Here is a 23885-nt window from a genome sequence, read left to right on the forward strand (position 1 = left end):
TCAATTGTCCTGTTCTATTGCGTCCATAATAGCACAATAGACGTATGACAAATGTTTCTTTAAATATCGAAATCCGCGATCACGTGCATAGCAAAGATACAGACTATCTAAAATAATCGTGATAAAATATCAAAAAGGAAAGAAAACAAACAAACAAAACATGGATATCACGTGTTTATCAAGAAATGTAGTAGTTTGTTTTCTGGTATATAGTTATTACAAAGTTTTTGTAAGCTACAATTGAAAGTCTCTTTCTTATGTGTTAATTACAACAGAATTTGTGGGTACTGATTCCTAGTCGTGAGCTTTGTTAAGTCACTCTGAGGTACATATATGTGTGCTACTGTCTGTACTTACGACACCGATCGGTGACAATCGCCTACATGTAGATAGACGGTTTAATAACTTCTTTACAGCTACTACTAGACCGATACAACCTCGACGACATGACCTACTTTTGCTGTCAGTCGTCTCAGAAAAGTCTCTCGAAGAACTCGTGCATTGACCACATATGAAATTAAAGTTCTTCATTGTCTTGTGCATAACAACAAAATCAACTAGGTTTTTTCAAAGATAACTTTGTTCAACGACTAACCTGGAGTCTGACCCCGGCATATAGGCCCCGGGGCCTTTTTCTTTTCTTTCCATGATACGTACCACAATACAATTTATGTGACGAAATACGATAGAATGAATAGTCTCTTAAACTAGTCTCAATCCACGAGAAATAAAAAGTGTCATTACCATTAGTCGTGATAGCCCAGTCTGCTGAAAGCATTAAAATTCATTGGACCCCGCATGCTCGGGGGAAGATCCGAGATATGTATGGTCTGATCCTTACTCGGGGCAGACTGCGTTTCACAAGTAGCCGCTTTCATTGTTGTGACTTTACACTAATTGATCTATTGATAGCACGCGCATGGCCTTCCGCGTGTTGTTCGATGAGGTATTAACCAGCAACTACACACGGATAATCCGCCTCAGAATGTCCTTGTCTGTTCATGTAGCGATAAGCCCAGTAAACAAACAAAGAAACGAAACCGAGCATTAGTACATAACGTTTCTGTTATCTAACACACTACTTTAATAACCTAGTAATACATGAAATATACCCAACCTATAAATGTCAATATCATAACTCGGACTTTTAAAAAGCTTTAGACTTTAGTTTATCTGTCATCATAATGGCCATCATGTATCCGAATAAAGAAAAACAAAGACCCCTTCATATAGGGATGCTTCATACCAAATTAAAAAAAAAACATCCCGTAATTTTTATCGAAGATAAAGGATTTCAACGATTTTGCTTTATATATTTCACAAATTCCCTTCCCCCAAAAGAGATACCAAAATACATTCATCCTTACAGAAGAATAACAATTTAAACCAATTCCTTTATTTCACGTATAGGTTCAATTTTCCTGACTCCCAAATGCCTGACATTTTCCATTTATATAAACTGAGTCCTCTTCACCCATGGATGTGCCGGACCAAATTTGTCCTTATCATAAAAACGTGTTGGCGGATGGACGACCATGACATAAGCTCACCGATCCTTCGGACCAGGTGAGGTAAATAAAAGTTGTTGATGTAAATGTATATTATTTTCTGACCCAGAAATAAACAAATAAATAAATAAATAAATAAATAAATAAATAAATACACCAATAAATCCGTAAGAGTATATAACTCATTAACACTAGTAATACGAGGATGCTGCGAAACAATGGATTGATTAAGATTTGGGCGTCAATACAATTTAGCATGATGTGAAGGAAGGATATTTGGTTTTCACATGAACAGTTTGGGTATAAGTGTCTGTCACTTACCTATTAATCCATACACATGCAAGTCATCGTAACGAAATTTTCATTACAACAACATGTCCATTTACCGGAGAGACAGACATTTGAACTTCTCAACTTTCGTTTATAACATTTCATATTTCTCTGTTCGACATTGTGGAGTGTAAATAGTTGTTTCTGGCATAAACCCATGACCTTTCACGACCTTTGGATAACACAACTTTTAACAGGTTAATATTCCCGCAATAAAAATTCGCTTGGTTTTTAAACATCCGGAAAACACACAGTAAATAAGATCAAATTCATGTAAAGATCAGCCAGGTGCTTAATGTTACTTTCATACAATTGGCCAGTGTTCGAATCATGACAGCATACATTACTGACAACATCCACACTGTTGTAAGCCAAGCCTTCAGGATGCGTTATTTGTATGTTTGACACACAATATGTAGAAAAGAAGTGGAACAAAACATATGTAAACGTTATGAGTTGAAATGTATGATGATCAGAACATTTGGGAATAGACAATGATACTAATTATTCTTTGTGTATTACAAATAGAAATGAAATTATATTCAAGATATCACCTAATATGAGTTTCATGGTAAATGTTATTTCTTCATATCTGCGGGACAATACATTTGTACGAGTCCTGTTCGTAGTAGATTTTCCTGTTATGACTGGATACTCCGTTAGAGCTAAATTGTTATATAATGTATTTAAATCTAGAATCTATTTATAAGTCTGTGTCATTATCAAAATATGTATCGATGTTAATAAAATCCTCAAACAAATCATTCATGTTATATGATCATTATACGCCTCCGTAGAAATGCACAGCGTTTGTGACAGTGAACCTGTGTGTGCTGGGAAGTGATCTGTTTACTGGTGTAATAGAATTACATAATTAATGCAGGCGCTTTAACTGAAAACATTATGACTTGATTGTCAACACGTAAAAGGTTTTATTAGTTACATAATGAGTAGTGTACTGAAATGGTAGCTTTTCTGGTCACTCATATTTCAGATTTGCACCAAATATAATAGTCACGAAGTTTCTGTCCATATAAAACATTTTGCGGTCAACTTTATCACATAATTATAACTGCCACCTAATATTCAATTGCACTATCAACAGACTGTACGATTTAAATATTCTCCAATAGAAAATAATATAGTCATTACAAATAATGATTACTTCCTGAATGAAGTAGTAATGATGATCACTCCGTAACCGGATATATATTTCGTGATGTAGTGACGTTACCAAGAGTCATCCTAACACATTGTCAGATCTTAAATTTACTTTTTCTTATCTAGGTCTCAAGGTCAGATTTATATTCTGCCTCTTTATTACAAATTCTAACCACGCTTAATGACTAAGATGTAAACTGAAATAGCATGTCAGTCTGATGTAGACAGAGGAAATTGACTTTGTAGGGAAATGAATATAGATATAGCAGTCTTAATAATAGAACGTCAATTTCCTTGTTGAAAAGAAGAGAGCGACAGATGTCTACTTGGAGCTTTAACCAAAAGATCTTGTGGAGAGTAATATCTCTTGTAGCAATTCCAAGATTTTTCTTTAGTACGTGAACACGTTCCATAATCACGAAATTTCTTCATAAATTAATCCTTTAAAAAACTATTGAAAATACAAACGAATCTATATCGATTTTACATCGTAGACGGAGATACTGCATTCGACCCTTGGAACCAGTAAGAATTGATGTTGCCAGATCGGATACATTTGTCCATGATAAGGATGCCGGATGTCTGGTGTGGAAGAATAAAAAGAAATTCATGGTAGAGAAAACAGATTATTATGGTTATATCATCATTTAATCTTTCCAAAGAAAATATTGTCTAATCACACTCCAGAATTACATTGATTGCCAGTTAATGATACTGGATTCCTCAGCTATTGTGAAAGCTATGTCAAATTCAAAGAAGAGACATACCGACAAAGGAATTGTTGAAAAGATTGAATTTCTGGTTGACAATGTTTTCTCGGAGGTAAGAGCACCACACAGACTATTGATCTACCTTTGAGAAAAAAACTGTGTCCCTCTGTTGGCTGACTTGTTTTTGTTTCATACCAGGCTGAATTTATTGTAGAGGTCACGAAGACTTTGCGAAACCCTCTTATTTCACTTTCAAATATATTGATGATGTCTTGAAGTAAATAACACGATATCTATGACCACTTTTATCGTACATACCCACCAGAATTGGAAAGTAAGGGCCCAACAGACTCATCTGCATCAGTGGATTGCCTCGAATTTTTTCCTGTGACGAAATCAACAAGAACAGCCTTCTCTTACCAAGCGGCATAAGCCTGATGATTTCAATTTCCCTATTGTAAATTTCCCCTTTTTGGAGAGTAACATCCCTGCATCTCAAACCTATGCTGTTAACTGGTCTCTGTTGATTCCATATTCAAGGACTCTATATCTATGTCGATTTTCGTGCAAGATGCAAGAAGTCAACTGACAGAAAACTCATCACACAAGGTATCGAGAGATGCAAGTTGATATAAATGATAGGGAAGTTTAACGTTAATTATAATTATCTCATAGAGAAATATTACCCAGGTCCCAATGCGATATGAAGTTTGATGTGTTTGATGCTCGTTCGTATACCTGTTTGTTCCATTTTATAGTTGTTTACCGTATTCTCATTTGGGAGCAGGATAATGTTTACTTAAATTGATCAAAATTTATATGACAGGTGCCGTCGACGAAGCAGAAGACGCTCATTCTTTCGGAACGTTTTTCTCTTTGTGATTTTTTTTCAGAAGTCTTCGTATTCAATAATATTTGCTCCCTAATTCGTCACAATAATAATATACATTTAGCACTGTGTTTTTACTTTACTTTTCTCTATTGTTTTGTTTCATTGTATAAAAATATCACATAGTTTTGATGTTATATATGATCAGAAAGGGTGATATTTGTCCAAGATATGTAGCTCAATATTTGTCTCCATTCATAGATATGTTGAATTTTTAACATATGCCGGGTTCAAATGGCCACCAGGTATAAATATTTCCTTGAATGAATAGTAACATTTGAACCACTTAAATCAATTTAATCAGACCACAAAGCAACACTTTCTGAAACATTCAGTCGGTCGTAAGCTATAAACCGTAAAATGTTTATGAGAAGTAAGACTTTAAAGGTCGTTGCCAAGTAAGTTCGTCGACAGGGCAAGTTATCAAAAGAGGAAGCTTTATAATGAACTTTCCCATCCATTTCCATAAAAACAACGGGCAACTTACTGTTGAACAGCTGAAATGAAAACACTTTATGTTATTAATTATAAGAGCTCCTGTTAGATTGAAATCTATAAAAACTACTGGTATTTCTTTACATTAGTAGTAAATTAATGTATAAGGATCCTACAGCGATAACGAGAAACGCCAGTCGGTCGGCGAGCTGTCTCTAAATTCGTGCTGATATGGGATTACTTAGGGCTAAACGTATCTATCACGTACTAAGCATATCATATTGGTTTACACCAAAAACATTGTATGGTGCTTACTAACCTAATCACATTGTGTCTGTGACGCGTCTAAAGAATTTAACCCGTGCATGTACCTAAAATTTATCTTCCAGGGAAACGCTGACGTCTATTTGATCGAGTAACTGGTGGTTAACGGGGTTAGTATAGTGAAACTAATGTTAACGTAGTTTATATGATGGAACAATAATTGTAGTGTATGTTTGAACGAGTCTTAACCTGGTTTGTATGACAGAAAGAGACTTGCCTGGTTTGTATGGCAGAGGAGTAACCTGCGTCTTCGTGACTGACAAAGAGTTAACTTGATTTGTATAACTGCCAGAGGATTAATCCGAATTTTATTACTAATAGAGGGTTGACCTGGTTTTAATGACAGAGAGAATGTTAACTTGATTTTTATGACTGACAGGGTTAACCTGGTTTATATGCCTGACAGAGGATTAACCTGGTTTGTATGATTGATTGGGGGTTAACCTGGTTTGCATTACTGATAGAGGGTTACCCTGGTTTGAATGACTGAGAAAATATTAACTTGCTTTGTATGACTGACAGGGTTAACCTGGTTTGTATTACTGATAGAGGGTTAACCTGGTTTGGATGACTGACAGGGTTAACCTGGTTTATATGCCTGACAGAGAGTTAACTCTATTTGTATAACTGACAGAGGATTAACCTGGTTGGTATGACTAACTTGGTTAGTATGAATTGGGGCCCTTTGCTGATGTCTGTAAATCAACCAGTTAATTTTAGTGCATGTTTGCTTATTTTTTGTAACCAGTACACAACCCTAATCGCCCACCAAGTCCTATTTTGACACCAACTTTTATTATGATTGAGGTTTCATACTGGCCCTAAGGTATATAGTCCGTCTGAAATAGCCGTACGTTCACATTCAGGTTTTTTTATTGTATTTTAATTTGATCTTCATTAAACAATTGTAAGTTGTATCTAGCGACTACTTATAATAACAGTGGGCTTAGTACCGGCAAAGCAACAACAATGAAGCAGTATGAATTCATCGATGATGTTTGAATTTCATTCAATCAATAGATGTATAAAGACCAATATTGACCATAAGGCTAAAAACTCTATTTCAAGAAAGTTCATTCAGTTAAAACCGAAGGGTTACACGAGACTTGAGAGTGTACAATAACATTGATTTTTTTGTTGTCGTAACAGTCACCTCATTTGAATATCGGACCTAAGCACCTCATGGTTTCCAGAGATGTTTCCTGGACATCGTATCATCTGTAATCTAGTGCCTTTTTATGTTTCCTGTGTTCAGCAGATTACATGGTTGCTATATTGTTATTAATTTAATTCTTTCTTTCGAGAACGTGCTGTTTTCAACTTTTAAATGTTTTAGGTAACGAAAATTGTGACGTTTACCTTTTGGAACCCATGGTCTTATCAACCGCGATACTCCAGGGGTTTTGAATACTTCCGCTATCTGCACCCATGGAACATGTCGTAGCAAAATTGAAGACACAAATGAAGTAATTTGATTGGTTCCATGAGAAAATAACTGATCACTCATAGGATGATACACTCCTTTTGAAGATTACAAAGTAGCGAACCCAACTTCAAAGTCATTACAATATACCGTAAACTCGAGATTCGTTTGATGTACATCAAATGATCAAACCAATGTTTTCGACTGGACCACATGGTGTCGCACATTGAAACTTCAAATTTAACATGACGTGTCCTAGGAGTGCAGAGAGAGAAAGTGATCGTAACCGCTGGGGTACCGAGGATTTGGTCTTACTCTCCTTGTACATTTTCAACCGTCTCTGTGTTAATATTCCTTGCCCTAGTTGTACGGAGTTTGAATAATGATTTTCAAACAGATATTTAATATATATGTCAGTATTCTCATTTTTCTGTTAATATTGGTTTCTTAATGAGGCCTTTTTCAGATAGCATGTAAAGCACAAATTAACCGTAGTTGTTTTCTTTAGTTATTTCTCGGGGGATATTAAGATTTAATTAGGGAACACATAAGATATACTACTTAGGTGATGTGTTTCGGCGTGTGACCTTGAAGTGTCAATTTTACAAAAGTAATGAGAAAACCAATTTATAGTGAGAATGTTTTTTTCATTACCATTGTCATATATCTTATTGTATGTAGTTTTTTTACTATGTATAGTACCAATATATATGTATACATATATAGATTTACCAGTATATATTCGTAACTTCATTAAACTTTTTTTTTATCGGAAACGTTTTTTTTTTCGTGTCACACAGTCAATAACACTTCCGAATGTGTCATTGTTTTCTCCTGTATTTAAATATATATACGTGTATGACACTACATCTATGTGATTCATATATACAGTACACGGAGAATGAAATAAAGGCTCTCTGAATTCTTTAACTCACGGAAAGAATATTCCATTCCCGAATCTCTTCAATTAAGGAATTCTGAAATACCAATTCTCTTCAAACACAGATGCTTCTTGTATAGCTTCAGCATTTGAGAGCGCACACATACCCCACTCCTTCAAAAAGGAGCGTTAATGTGTAATTTTAGCACAACGTGCTGGATCTGTGTTCTATATTAACATACAATTATACATGAAGTCATGTCATTTCAATAAAAAAACTGTTTAACATTGACAGTATCCGAACAGAGTCACGTGTAAAAGCGCCAGTTATTTTACAATGAATTTAAGAAAAAGAGACCTACCTATATATGTAGCACAGCATCTGTAACAGGTAAAATCCATCACGTGAGTAAACATACTCTTAAGAGGTCAAATAAAGAACAGGAATGTGAACGACCATACACCAAGTACTTAAAGTCCGCATCTGAATTGTAGAAGTGATCGCTCTATAAAGAACCAAAAACTTTTAATGTGGGGGATCTAGGCGAACAAAGCAATAACTGGGGATAGCAGGGACCACTTAGTAGTAGAGGGGCACCTGAGGTCAGGTCGGTCCGAGAGGGTCAATTTTGGGGTCGAATGGGGGTCAGGTTAGGATAGTGATGGCATGTCACGGGTGAAGTAGAGTAATAACGTACACAAGTTATAGCTGACTTTGACCATTTATCATAAACAAATAAAAACATCATTCGGTCTGGCACGCCTTCAGTAAGTGACAACAGCCTTTGAAATTCGTTGACATTCTGTTTGTCCGTGTCTGACATTCTTTGAATTGATCAAACTCGTGCATTGTACTCTCTTGAAATAGTTGAATTATATGTGAATATCCCCACGGCTAGTTACGACCAACAAGTGGTGTTGGTCAGTGTCCGGTATGGTATTGGACACCCCGGTGGATCACGCACCGTCCTCTCTCCTGACTGGCGCTAATGATATGTATACTGGGCTATCTTAACAAAATACGCATTATTTTAGGTTCTGTAATTCCGCCATTGTCCTTGATACAATTGTGCTGGATTAATTGTAGTGGACATTTAAAACAGGATCCACTGACCAATATTCGAAGGGCCTCCCTTCACGTGATCTTATATTCAAAACGTAGTTTATGTAAGCTATCAACTACACATGATCGCTTATGTCAGCAACTGTACAAACCAAATATGATTTTCGAAAATTCGGAAAATTTTCACAATGCATTTTATCCCTTTGATACACAATTATCTTAGATCCGTGTGATTTATGAGACAAATGTTTGACTGATGAGAAAAACATGTCTTTCCAAATGCAGGCGATTACTCTTGGCTTTAGGGTTCATTAGCAGAAATCATTTTGAGGATGTTACAGGTGCAACACATTGGGCTCCTATCATCCAGGGAAGTACAAAAGGCTACTGAATTTCTGAGGATATGTTTTAACAATTTTTGTCCGGGTGATCTGAATAAACTTGATACCGTTGTTTACTGTTTTCTTTTGTATTACCAGTAATTTACGAGTTATGTAACACTTATTTTGGCATCACGATAAATTCAAATACTTCCGAGAAATGACAAAAACAGCAAACTAAATCTTGATTATATTAATTCATTTGAACAGATCTTTTAATGGGTTTTAATAACACAGCAAGGTGAAGCTGGATTCAAAATATATTTCGTGACAATTTGTCATAAACAACGTGACTTCATGTTGTGAATACGTTAAAAGTATGACAATATAGATGTATTACTTGGCTTCTTTCAAAACGAAGTTGCCGTTTAATCTTTATGCCTTTGGCAGTTTCTTGCTTAATGAGATAGTGTGATCATAAATGCCACGTGATATTGAGAATTATTGTAACCCAAACATCTTTGTACAAATAACAATCGGACGGTTGCAAACCTTTCCAGCAACTGTGAAAAAAAAAATAGAAACGTTATCACCGATGTGTAAACAACAAATACGAAACACTCATTTTTTAGCAAATCGTTTTTCAGATTCAAAATAGTTTAAGCAAGAGGACATTCTCGGAGTAACAATGCGATCAAAGGTTTCAGAAGGGCCTGCGTCCTACACATCACTGGCACCTAGAATGGGGAGACAGCTGTATGTTGCGGTTTAATTCATTATTTGGCTCCACTTGCATATCAATCTAAATCAACATTGAAAGGTTTTGTTATCTTGTGTTTCTTTTGTTCAATAAAAATTAAAACCATCATGGTTATGATACATCAAAGTGAGAACCTGACCTCATTGGTTGTTGTAAGATCGAGTGAAGTGGCTGATGCAGAGGCGTTATGTCACAATGCTGGAGAGTTAATTTAAAATTTCAAATGTAACTAGTTACGAAAAAGAATAGTAGAAAATTGAAAGATATCAGTGTATTGATAGGTTAATGCATTGAAGTTGATAAAATCCTTTTAGTCAGAAACAACTTTCTTCATCACCTTTCTGGCTCGGATATTGTAAAGTTGGTGTGATAACGTGATGTTGGCGCTGTCATAGCATTGCTCGGAAGATAAAAATACTTTTCGCCAACCCGTGCCAAAAGCTAGCTTTCAGGTCTGACTAATATCATTTCATCCGGGTTTCGGTCCGCAACTTTAATAGACACTTAGCTGTTTTTCAGTACAGTGCACAATATATCTGGCCCATCGACTGCTTACGAATGGAAAGTTAAGACATGAATACAATGACAAATCACCTTTTCATGTTTCATATTGAAAAAAGTAGGTCATAAAAATTATGATTTTGATTTTAACACCATAATATTTATTGAAATATGCATTATATTTAAATATACCAACACTTCATCAACCCTTGACAAGATTTTAGGCCCTTTATGTCACAGGTGTGATATCTAGAATTGTCATATGCTAGCCCATAGAGATACACTATCGGGAAAGATAAGCTTATGATATACCGCTGTTAATAGAACAGACAATGGTGTGTTCCATTTTGTTTAGAATCATACAATGCAGACTTTTTCAAAATTTGTACAATACCATAACCTTAGTCAGCTGATGTGAATAAAATTCAATAATATATAATGGAGTAGACCTAGATGCGTATGTGCTTATCAGGTAAACACACCTTAAAGTTAAATATGGAGACAATCTGACCTTGTAATACATAAGTGTTTGGGTATGTCGTAAACACTCACGAGTAAATATTAAATATTCTACTGATAACTTTGTAGACATGTGTACTTACCGTTTCCTCGTTCTTTGTATTCTCCTATTTCTTCCCTATATCTGTGAACTGGTTACATACCCTACACCTTCCTCTCCCCATATTAACTGTGTATGTGCACTCCCCTAGCGTACGGTTAAAATTCAAACAAGTCCTTACTATCTTAAACACAGTATGCTTGGCTACACTTCGTAAACTGCACGTAGTTACGTATCATACACAAACGCAAACAGCTATAGACGTGTTAGCTTTAAAATGTTTTATTATGTGATATGAAGCTACACTTTTAGATTGTTTTGCAAATTTTGTAAATTGTTTAATGTTTTCCCTACATTCATGTATTCGTACTCATAAAATTTAATACTACTTTGACTTAAATCAAAGTACACATCTTGATATGAAATTCTTTAGTGGCGTTCAGGAACAGGAACCGTCACCGATATTCTGACTGTTATATACAACCATACAATATGGGTTGTTTATTTCTGTTGTTTATCAGTCCCCATGCTCTAGTGGCTTCATTCCTTGATGGATTTTTATAAAACTCCACTAACTTATGAAACATCAAATAACTTGAAGAAGTCAAATGTTTGTGCAGTTGCGTCAAAATCAATATTACTGATACTATTTCTTTTAAAACCAAGAGTCAGCGCCCTCAAGCTACTTCATCTCTCGAAAAACACTGTTTAAAACTCCAGTTTCGGGGGTTTTAGGCAAGGTCAAGGTCACAATTGTTTGGGTCAAACCTCACACATTTACAAATGACCATAACACATGATTACACTGATGAAAATATACTTAATCCATTGTATTGTCCTTTCAAAATCAATAACAAACGAATTGTATACATTTCTTTCCAAGTCAACACCAAACAATATCTTGTTTATAAACTACGACCTTGTATTAGTTTTCAGGGGTCAGTAGAGGACATTACTTTTCAGCAAAGGTCAGTATTCTACATGTAGTTTTACAGCTAATTGTTCAATAAGGGACACTCGATAACGGCATTTTGGGGCCTTGTCTCACTTGATAGTATTTTGTAAATATCTAATTCCTTAATCATCATAACAGGTAATATCAACGACAACAGTCCTGTTATATCTTTTACAGAAACTTGGTTTACCGAAACCTGTCTTTTTTGCCATTCAACTTCGCACTTAAAAACTACGATGGCCATTTATACAGATATCAAACAGTTGTTGCACACATGTTTAAACGTGAAGCTCGACTCTTCATTATCATTTATTAACCTAGTATATAGATTAAGCGTTTAGTTATCGCTAATACAATGCCATTCAACATTATTTATCAAAACAGAAATGAAAATAAAACAAGGTAAACTGACAAATAAAAAAGCTAAATACAAAACATTAAAAAGCTGCGTCTCAATACACAGCTAATGATAATCCTATTTGGTGTGACGTTCTCCAAACACTAATACATCTGAAAAAGCATACCGTTTCAACATGCACGAAGGAACGGCTTTATAATGTATTCAAAGCTTTCTTTTCGCTAAAGAGCCTCCTTTCCTGCAATTTGATGTCGGTAACAATCAATTGTTGCTGGTGTACCTCTTCAGCAGCTGAAGTGATCGATGAAACATGGCTGTTATAAACTCTTAGAAAGAAATATTCATAATCTGTTGTGTTGTCACCGACATCACTTTAACAGTAATCACATATAACAAAGTGACAGGGTGATGGCGTACCAGCCGAGTTGTCATGGTTTCATTAAAGTTTGTACATCCTAATATGTGACATTTTTAATACTGAATCACTCCGGCGACAATTATTTATATGATGCAGTTCTGAACGTCTGAAGAGTCTCCCTATTGCTTCCAACACAGCAGTATGGAGTAGATTTATTTCTGTTTCCGTACAGAAAGGCTGCGCTTTCACTAAGTTCCAGTACGTAAAACCCTTGTTTATCTGATCTGTAATGTCGTGCAGAAATGACTATAAATTGTCTAAATCGCAAGCGGATGTAAGTGCACTTTGCAATCAGTAGTAATTATCAGTTATGTTATATACTGTTTACTGTTAACAAGGTCATATACGTACGCTATGTACAGTCTGCCACTGAGTACATAACTCCAGTGACTTCATATGTGCAGCAGGGATCTAATACACGGGGCGTTTCTACAATTATAAACTTTCCCGGGAACACTGTACTGGTCGCAATAATCAAGGATAAGTTTGCATCTAGTTATTGTAAAGTTGGTTTGGTTTTTCGATGGTAGAAAAAGGTGTGTTTTTACGGAAATGATGAATTGATTATTGTTTTACCTATCTATTTTACTTTCAAAGTATACACTTCTACGGTATTTTTAATGGAAAATAACATTTTTTAATGTGTTGTGGTATTACTGGTATTCTGTCAGTCACTAGGACTGTACAAGTTATCTCCCTTATCTCATAGACCGGACTTTTTAACAGGGCCGGCAAATTGGCCCTCTACACCGCTTTGACGTACCTAATGTGTGAAGGAGTTTTGAAGGATGATAACTCATGTGATTATCGAGATAAAACCTTCCTGACTTGGAGATGACGTCTGTCGGGCTTTGGAAGGTCATATGACAGGTAGGTTTTCACAATATCTCCTAAATAGAGGTTACATATCACAGTATAATCAGTGTCCGGGCTCGTTTCCGTTTTTATAAGTTCACTTGCACGCAGGCTAAGAGAACACATAGTCGTTATTTATGAACGTAGATGTACCTCAACAAGAATTTTAAGAAAATTGTATATGTACAATATCAAAGTTTTTGTTTAGGTTGGTGTTGATAAGATACTACAAATTTTGTTACGTAGTCGGTGTCACATGAAAAACGTTACCACATAATTATCCAGAGTACATGTATGTATATTGTATACAATATATTAATGTGGTGTTTACATACTAGGTTTTTTTGCCATGGTATGCTTCATGTTGTACTCATATCATCATTATATGAGTCGAAATTATGCAATAGATATAAAGCTGTTTCTACACCCGGATGCATTTTTCAGAACAGCAGGCTCGTTGTTCGTTCATGCGTGTAATTACTGATTCTCAGCTTCGTTCACCGATTTAAAACGCCCGTATATAGTTCTATCATCTGTTGCTTAATCTATGGTATGTTTCATAACGTGATTTTCTTCAGGTGATAAGTTTAAATGCGAGTCCTGAGACATGTTCTCCTTAAATATTGAGCCTACTCATAGAATTATTAAAACTCTTAATTTTTAACTGGAGGTAACCATTGTTTTCAGTATCAAAGTTGAAAGGAGCTCGTGAAAATAAATTTAAGATTGATCACTACTTCTCAAATATTTTCATGATGATACACTACATTCGACCTGAGAACATTCATTTGGCGGTAAATATTTCTGCCATTGAACGATCAAGATTCTGAAATCTGTTATCTAAACACATACCCTTCACATTCATATAGTTTAACAAGTTTAAAAGTTCACGTATATTTACAGACAATTATGTAGGAGTCAGTTTATAACAAGATCTGAAGGAAATCAAATAAAGTGTTAAGACTCCGTGTTCCTGGATGGAACTTTAGAATTATGTTCTTGTAGCTTCATTATAGAGAACGTGTCACCTGTCTGGGACCCCCAACATCAGTAGGACATTAAAAAAATTGTAAGGGCTGTGCGTCATCAGTCATTGATTACCAAGCCATTTCTTATCAGCTGAAGTGTTGCAGAAATGATAAAAAAGAACCTTGACTGGTGCAACCTTTGGTCTCCAAACTGAGATTGCTAATGTGACATTTCATTCCAAAACTACTTTTAGACAATAATACACCTTAAATTATCACTTACAGGTATAAACTGGCCCCTTGTAAAATTGTAAAACGATGGACTTGCTCACAGCTTAAAAAAATAAAAGATTAGAACCGCACTTGTACCTATTACCACCCCATTTCTCGTGTAAATATCTGACATAATCCAAAATTAGATGGAGTAGATTGGTAGACTGTAGTAGAAAAGGGACGGGGCATATGTATTATCAATGCGTTCCGAAATGCCTATAGATATCAAATTTTTAGTCAGGCATTTCACCATATATTTAGGTTATCTCCCCTTACGTAGAGTTGATCGCAGCGGTGCAACTCTTTACGACAACTTTGATTGCATACAAATAGGTTGTACTTCATTAGCCATTATAGTGTTGTTATATAGAACTATTCACGGTATAATAGTATATTTGATAATAACGGTTTCCAAGACATTTATAGAACATCTAAATGATTCTGGTAACGGTTCCATTGTCAGTCCTGACAAACTTACAGGTGACTATTCAGTGTATTCATGTAATGATTTCCAGTTTCTCAAAACAGACATGAATCGAGGGAATTCGTAAAGGTTAAATATGCTGGATGTACATGTTAAAGTTATGTGTACGAACAGAGTACAACGCAAAGTATTCAGAATTTAATAACTACCTGCCTAAGGTGGACACGATTAGAATTGGAAAATTTCCGATAAACCAGGAAATTGGTGAATGTTGGTATTACAACACTAGCCTAACCTGTAACATACCTTTTCGTATGCAATCATACATGTATCCTACCTTATTGTACACAGTAACCATACTTACATGTATCATACCTTAATGTACACAGTAACCATACTTACATGTATCATACCTTAAAGTACACAGTAACCATACTTACATGTATCCTACCTTATTGTACACAGTAACCATACTTACATGTATCCTACCTTATTGTACACAGTAACCATACTTACATGTATCCTACCTTATTGTACACAGTAACCATACTTACATGTATCCTACCTTATTGTACAGTGACCATACTTACATGTATCACACCTTATTGTACAGTGACCATACTTACATGTATCATACCCTATTGTACACAGTGACCATACTTACATGTATCATACCTTATTGTACAGTGACCATACCTACATGTATCATACCCTATTGTACACAGTGACCATACTTACATGTATCATACCTTATTGTGTACAGTGACCATATTTACATGTATCATACCTTATTGTACAGTGACCATACCTACATGTATCTCACCTTATTGTACAGTGACCATACTTACATGTATCCTATCTTATTGTACACAGTGACCATACTTACATGTATCATACCTTATTGTACACAGTGACCATACTTACATGTATCATACCTTATTGTACAGTGACCATACTTACATGTATCATACCTTATTGTACACAGTGACCATACTTACATGTATCATACCTTATTGTGTACAGTGACCATACTTACATGTATCATCCATTATTGTGTACAGCGGCCATACTTTCATGTACCATCCATTATTGTGTACAGCGGCCATACTTTCATGTACACAGTGACCATACTTACATGTATCATACCTTATTGTGTACAGCGGCCATACTTTCATGTATCATCCATCATTGTGTACAGCGGCCATACTTTCATGCACACAGTGACCATACTCTATATTTCGTACTCTGTTACCCAATTTATCAACTCTATAGATATCGCGCGCTGTGACACTACATATTCACGCCATAATACTGCATATTGTATGCTGTAACCACGTAACACGCTTTAACCCTATTTATACAATCTAGTCTTTAGTGCGACAGCTTTTCGCTTACGGTTGTTTTACATGTACATCGGAGAATAGTCCTCGCTGCAGGCTGATGTATAGCGGAGTACCAGTTCTAGAAAAGGGATCCAAGTTAAAGGAGTTTGTCGAGACTTCAGGACACATTGATACGGCTGTTTTCCTAATCTTTTCCAACACTTCGCTCTGTTTCAATATCTAGCCGCAGGCTTGTAACACTTTTCGTTAATTGCATAACAGTTTTGATAAAGATGACATGTGTTGTTGGATCTTCTGGCCTGATGTAAGATTTAACGTGTGATACACTAACGTACCTTTTTTAATGTTCACATTTGAAGTCGAGCGACTTTTTTTTTTGCTGATTCCAGAGATCACACAATTAGCTGTGCACTGTAAGAAGACAACCTTTTATAATCTTCATCTGGACATGACATGAGATTTTTCCTTGGCTTCGTCAAAACTAGGAACATCACTAAGGCTGTATGCCGGTATACTGCATTTCCCGTCGTATTTCGGCCATTATATGCACGCGGAATGAGTATCCGTTTGTTTGAAGGAGCAAACCACGCCCAACTCTATGCCAAATACCGGCCAACATACACGAGTGAGGTTTATGACGAAATCAAGACATATTGTCAACTTCCGGAAGCAAGTGGGTGTGACACAGCCGTAGACATCGGCTGTGGAAATGGTCAAAGTACTGTTCCTCTTACAAACATTTTCAAAGCTGTTATCGGTAGAGACATTAGCGAAAAGCAAATAACAGAAGCCAAAAAGCATGCGCCCAGCATTGATTTCAGTGTTGGTCCAGCGGAAGACTTAAGTTTCTTAGACAACGAAACGGTAGACCTCGTGACCACTGCTCAAGCTCTTCATTGGATGGATAGGCCGCGGTTTTTCAAGGAGGTTGAACGAGTTCTTCGACCTGGAGGTGCTTTAGTGGTTTACGGATACGGAAACTGTACGATAGATAGGACGGAAGCACAACGAATCGTGTGGCAGGTATGGGTTCATATATGTTGACCACCTGTTTAGTTTCTGTTGATATAATAATTGCTTTTCCGTATTATAGCGTCCGCCTTCCACCAGACGTTTTTTAAATGGACCTCTTGCTAGTTATGTTAACTACATGGTTGCATGAAGTTTGTTGTATTTGCAGTCCTTCAAGTTTACAAGGTCAAGTACGTAAACATTTTTCAAAACACTTTTACCCAATAACCAAAGGCCCTAGATTCTCGATATCTTGTATATGCGTAGACGACCGACTTTCAAGTTTGTTCAAGGCATTTAGTTTTTGTCTTCTTTAACTCCTGCAATATAGTAATCTAATTATTATCTTCAGAACAGATGAACGATGTTTTTAGTTCTGTTATCATTACTAGTATATAACGGTGAGCACATTCTGTGACTTTATGTAAGTGTAAAAATACCGACATGTCAACATAATCATGAATCAAAAATCAAAGTCAGTAAACTAGGGCAAAAACCGAACAAAAGAAACTTTTTACATACATTTTTACTCATAACAAAGTCCAAGGGGAATAAGAACAGGTATTCCGGAAGAGTAAGCGTTCTCCGCTTCATCGACGACACTCGTCATGTTAATATTGGTCAATCCAAGTAAGTAGTGTAAGGTTATCCAATGAGAAAAGGTATACAACAACGGAACCAACAGGCAAACTGACGTGCATCAAACACGTCAGGTTCATATCGCACAGAGAAATAATTCTTAATAAAATTTTTATGACGATCGTAAAATGTTCCCATTATTTTCATCAATATGCATCCATTAGAAACGAGTCTGTCTGTCAGTTGACGACGTCTTGCACGAAAATAGTAATAATGGTAAGAGGTCTTTGAATATCGAATCAACTTTTGAATGAACTTGTCACCACTGGACAAAGCTATTCTCAAACAGGGACTCGATCTTTTTCTCAATATATTTAGTCTCTGATTTTGACGTATTTTTTTTTTAGTGAAATACGCCTTAGTATATTTCACAACCAGATGTACTGCCGTTCACATTACTGGAAACTATAACTCAAGTAACAAGAGAACGAAGTGCTGTTAGTGTCTGTCAGAGTTTTTTGGGTAACTTGTGTATGTATATTATGACTTTCCCTTGTATGTTTAACAAGTGAAATCTCAATCACGTTACCATATAAAAATATCTGTAGTATTTGTTTTATCAGACGTGCGTTTAAAAGCCATTGCTAACCTGCGATGTTAATACTTGCTTTATAAAGTTATTTCATTGCTTTTTCTCCTCAGTTTTACAAGGAAACGTTGGACGGCTATTGGGATAAACAACGCGGCCATATTGACAATCACCTAGCAACAATCGAACTGCCATTCAAAGGATGGTCGAGGTAAGCAGGGTAAACTTATGTACCTTTTATCTAGTGCTCATCATCAGTGTTCAGTAGGCGTCTATATGATTCAAGATGTTCGGGAAAAAGTTTCATAACCAACAACAAAAAACACCCTGTAGACAGACAATAAGCGGTATTATTCCTGCTGCCTAAATGTCAAACTGATGAAGTAAGACAGCTTATTTGGTCCTAATTCAGGTTATTTAATTATCCCTACCGTAAAAATGATACATTAAAGAATAAAATTGTAAATGAGGTTTGGATGTTGATTGATAACGAGTATGTGGTAAGTGCCAATGACTTGGCATTTTGTGTAGTATGGCGTCATAACCTATTTCTGTACCTGTTTATTTGTGGTGTTGTACGAGTAAGCACACGCTGTGATATGTGAGCTAATTGGTGACATGCTCTTGTAGCTACCAGGTACAAAAATGAAAACCGGATGTAGAACAAACACAGGCTACAGTGTTACAATACGTTATTAAATATTGTCCTCGTCCTTTACGCCAACGTGTACTGCAGAACTACAAATGTTTCTTTGGTTGAACAACAAGATGTCGGTGTCTGTTAGTGGTTTTGAGATTTAGTTTCTCCTAAGACATTTTTGTGGTAAAAAACACACGAAGATTATTATTTATATCATGTAAAATAAAACCTCTAACATAACATAAAAAAATAAAATGAAATAAAATCCAAAATAAAAGGAAAAAACTCACGTATAAAGAGAATAGAAGCAGACATTGTGGGAGATAAAGCATTTACGGTGTCAGGAAAGCATAAACTAGTCATCCTGATGAGTAACGTCATGTGCCAATATGAGATCAAGATTTACGACAACAAAATATCAAGCATACTAACAAGCATCGAACACACATATGTAACATACAAAGCCTTTCTGATATGATAAACATATTGCGATCACTTTGTAGAGCTCTGTTAATTCCTTACAGGTCTAACATGGCATTTGCTTAATCAATGAAAATCATTTCTGTCAGTGTTACCACAATATCCTCCTCCCAGCAACCCCGCAACCCCTCCAACCCCCGCCTCAAAAATAAATAAATAAATAAATAAATAGATAAATAAAAATAAAAAATAAAATAAAATAAGAGACATTTGGGTATAAGAAAATCAAACAAAACCTCGATTTTTCATGATAATACCATTGACCTTTTAAAATTCATTCATTGCATCCTGAAGAACCCAAAATATTACCAGATAGTTAACGGCTTATATATGGTGTACAGCGATTGGTTGGTAATGTTCCCCAGTATTGACAACACTTGCTATATTCCATGTCATTCTGTTTGGTATAAAAGGGGATTGAGTATGCTAATAGTATTTGAAACTAAATGTAGTAAACATGTTTTTATTTTCCCTTTGGTTTCCGCATTGTTTGTTAAAACTATTGTCACGTTTGTATCCCTACTGAATTCATCTACCGTTGAATGGGTGGGTAGGTTGTAACTTTGCCAAATTATTGTGTATTAACAAGGGGTAAATTGCCAACGTCATTAAAATATTGTATAAAATGAGATTGTCTTCCGTGTTAAAAAGATGAAACTTGCAAATGACAAACATAATACTGAAATAATTTTAGTTAGCATTCTTGGAAATTTCTGAATGTCATCCTGATAGAGGCGAAGTCAACAAGAAACGCCTATACTGACTTATCCTGGCAGTAATATATATCAGGAATGACAACTGAAAGCAATTCAATAATTAAATAAGATATTTTAATTTTATTTGGCTACATACAGAAACAAACTTAACTGCATTGTACAGAACTTGCCTTACTTAGTTTTTAACAATTTCAAAGCACCGCGAGTTATGATGAAATGATCTTGTAATATGCGCCTTCGTGGTTCGCGATTATAGATCAAAGATTGATATGTGATTACATGTTACTAATATGAGTTTGGCTATGAGATGAACTGTTGATTAACTGAAGAATTAATCTTGCGGTGAAATGTTATAAAATGAGGACTTTGCCTTCCCTACCCTTGTTCGAGACCTCTTACACATCGAACCGTTTCAATCGTGACTTTTTATGAGTTTATGAAATTGTTCTGTAAAACCGTGTGTTTTGTTCATGCACTCAAAATTCACTTCCGTCATTCATAAATTGACAAATAGGTGATCAGAAGGCGACATTAACAACACAATGATGTACACTGTCCTTTAAAATAGACGAATTTTTTTTTTATATTTATAATGATTAATCTTCAGAGGATATCCTACAAGACGCTCCCAGTATCTAGTGAGTGTAGTTGACGAGTTTCGGAGTTTCCTGATGTCAGATCGATGCACATTTTTTAACAGATACCGTCTCCGCGGATGGTAATATGACATGTTAAATACTGTATATTAATTACATATTACATGCCAATTTTCAAAGTTTAAACTACCACGTGACACTATCATATATGCATTACACGAGGGTCGCGATGATCGATTGGTCAAGACGTCTTACCATTTTATCCCTTGCTCTCCACCTTTGGGTCTCGGGTTCGCGGTCTACGTGCGACAGTCGCCAGGTACAGGCCACAGGTCGGTGATTTTTTCTCCGGAAACTCCGGCTTCCCTCTACCACCCAAACCTGGCACGTCCTTAAATGATCCTGGCTGGTAACAGGACGTAAAGCAATCAATAATCTCAACAAAAACAAACACATCAATTCATCACATATTATTGCTATCAGAAATAATCTAATCTTAACTTTTCTATGTTATTCCAAAGCGTGATTTGCTACATATCCATAACAGATAAGCAATGTGGCTTTGCGATTGCTTTCAATAGTATAAGCGATAGACTTGTGCTATTGACATCTGAAAAGAGTGCATCTAGAGAACACCACGAATAAGGTTATCGAGAATACCAACGACACAAATGATATATGCATATAATTTGAGGGCGGGATATATTGTGATTATACTGTTGTAAATATCACTTTTACTGACACCATTACGTTTCGACATTTCGTGATGTCATTAGTACAGATAATATAATTGTTGACTATGAAGCATGTATCGCCTCAATTAAATTAGCCGTTGACAACAAACCTGTCAGCTGACTTCAATAACGTTAATAATTCAATATTTTAGTTGGATTGGGGAAATACGTTTGCAACCTGTGCTACTGTAGATAAAGCTTGTGATTTTTGTACTTTGATCTTTTTAAGAATTCACCGAACAGTGTATGCCTTCAAAAGGAGATACAATTCTGCCAAATGTTAAACCCTGGATGTCATCTGAATTTAGAAAGAATGTGAGACATAATTTATAAAGATCCAATGGTAAACTTTGTGATATTGACAAATTCAAGTCACAACGCAATGAAGTTAATGATATGAAGAAACATGCTCGTCTAAAGTTTTATGAAAATGTCATATGCTACGTCATATCCCAAGTTTTACAGTAGACTTATCAAAAGACATTTTAAATCCAATATCTTATGAAATTGTTAGAGACGAATTGGTAAAGGAAAATTTGTTAAACGACTTCTTGTGTTCCATATCTAACATTGATGATGCTTCTGTTTAGTTACCTGTAATTCAGAACTGGATTAAACAATATAAATTCCTTAAGCGTTAGCTCCTAAGTAATTACTGACAACCTTCAAGTTTTGAAATTAGGTAAATCATCTGGTGTCGATGGTACTAGCAATCAATTGTTAAAAGCCAGTGATGTTTGCTATCCTTTAATGATTATTAAGGCTTTTCACCAAAAGCTGAAAAGACCCTATTGTTTTTGTTATGGTTCTTTCCCCGAATTTGTGAGTTCGTAATCTTTTAAACGGCAATGGATATGCACGCAACCTATATACTAAACAAAAAAAGAAAGGTAACACTACATTATTCTGTGATTAATTAATTAACCCCTTCATAAATCCTTACCAATCATGTGCGAATAAAGTAATTGATCAATTCTGATAAAACTTCAGTCATGGTGCATTATAAAACTTTGCGTTCAGTTGATTTTATTCGACTGTAAAGGACGTTGGGGTCAATTTCAAAGGTAACACCATTAGTAACGGGCATGGCTACCGTTTGCGAAGTAAACAGCATTGCAGCGTCGTCGCATTGAACTCGTAAACCGGCGGATAATTCGAGGAGAGATGTTGTTCCATTCAACGATCAAAGCATGGGCCAGCTCCTGCAAGTTTGACGGCTGATTTTGACGTTCTCTCACGCGTCGCCCAAGAACGTCCCAGAGATGCTCAATCGGTGACAAACCAGGTGATTTAGATGGCCAATCTAACACCTGTACGTTATTCTGCTGCAAGAAAGTTCTGCTGCCGCGACTGGTGTGCGCTGGTGCGTTATCCTGTTGAAAAATGGCGCAAACGCCATGGCGTCTTAAGAATGGCAGAACCACTGGTCTTAAAATTTCGTCCCGATATCGAATGCCGGTTAAATTGCCATTTAACACAACAAGCCTGGTACGAGTCCCCCCACAAATACCACCCCAAACCATTACACTTCCGCCGCCAAAGCGGTCCCGCTCCCCTCGTCGCCTCCACACACTGCGCCTTCCGTCACCGTGTTGCAGACAAAACCTGGACTCATCTGAAAACAGAACATTGTTCCATTGTCGTAAGGCCCAACGACGGTGAACACGTGTCCAGTTACGCCGATTATTACGGTGACGTCGCAACAAATTGGGTCCAGTGTAGGGACGCCGCGCTTTCAATTGGTAGGCTCTCAACCTGTTGCGGACTGTTTGGGGAGACACACGACGCCCAAACAATGTTCTTGTAGTCTCTACTGCAGTTACGAATCGATTGCGCAAGTGTATCAATCATATACGACGGTCATCCCTGGCGGTCGTTTTACGGGGTCGGCCGCTTCGGGGACGATCGGATGTTGAACCAGTTTGGTTTAAACGACTTACCAACTGGCAAATTGTCTCAACACTGCAACCAAAATGCCGCGCAACTCGACGGCGAGACTCCCCAGCCTGGATCATGCCTACAGCCGTTACTCTCTGTACTTGTGACAGCCGGAGCATAATGATAAAGTTGATAGATAGCAAGA

At 36.3% G+C, this 23885-nt stretch overlaps 1 protein-coding gene across 2 annotated transcripts in view; it reads left to right on the top strand.

Moving 5' to 3' along the window:
• The first annotated feature begins 13367 nt into the window (after window positions 1–13367).
• The window catches only part of LOC132547592 (putative methyltransferase DDB_G0268948), a 31279-nt gene continuing 20761 nt past the window's right edge, over window positions 13368–23885 (top strand). Inside the window, exons 1-3 of one of the 2 annotated variants that reach the window (XM_060211372.1) lie at window positions 13368–13464; window positions 16847–17480; window positions 18750–18847. In XM_060211372.1, the coding sequence (XP_060067355.1) occupies window positions 16911–17480; window positions 18750–18847 (668 nt within the window). In that variant the 5' untranslated portion in view covers window positions 13368–13464; window positions 16847–16910. The remainder of the gene's footprint in view (window positions 13465–16846; window positions 17481–18749; window positions 18848–23885) is intronic. The other variant, XM_060211373.1, reaches the window with a different exon arrangement.

The sequence above is a fragment of the Ylistrum balloti genome, unplaced genomic scaffold (assembly GCF_031769215.1).
Source record: "Ylistrum balloti isolate Yb309-2 unplaced genomic scaffold, AGI_CSIRO_Ybal_v1 Utg369964, whole genome shotgun sequence".
In the NCBI taxonomy this organism is placed as follows: Eukaryota; Metazoa; Mollusca; class Bivalvia; order Pectinida; family Pectinidae; genus Ylistrum; species Ylistrum balloti.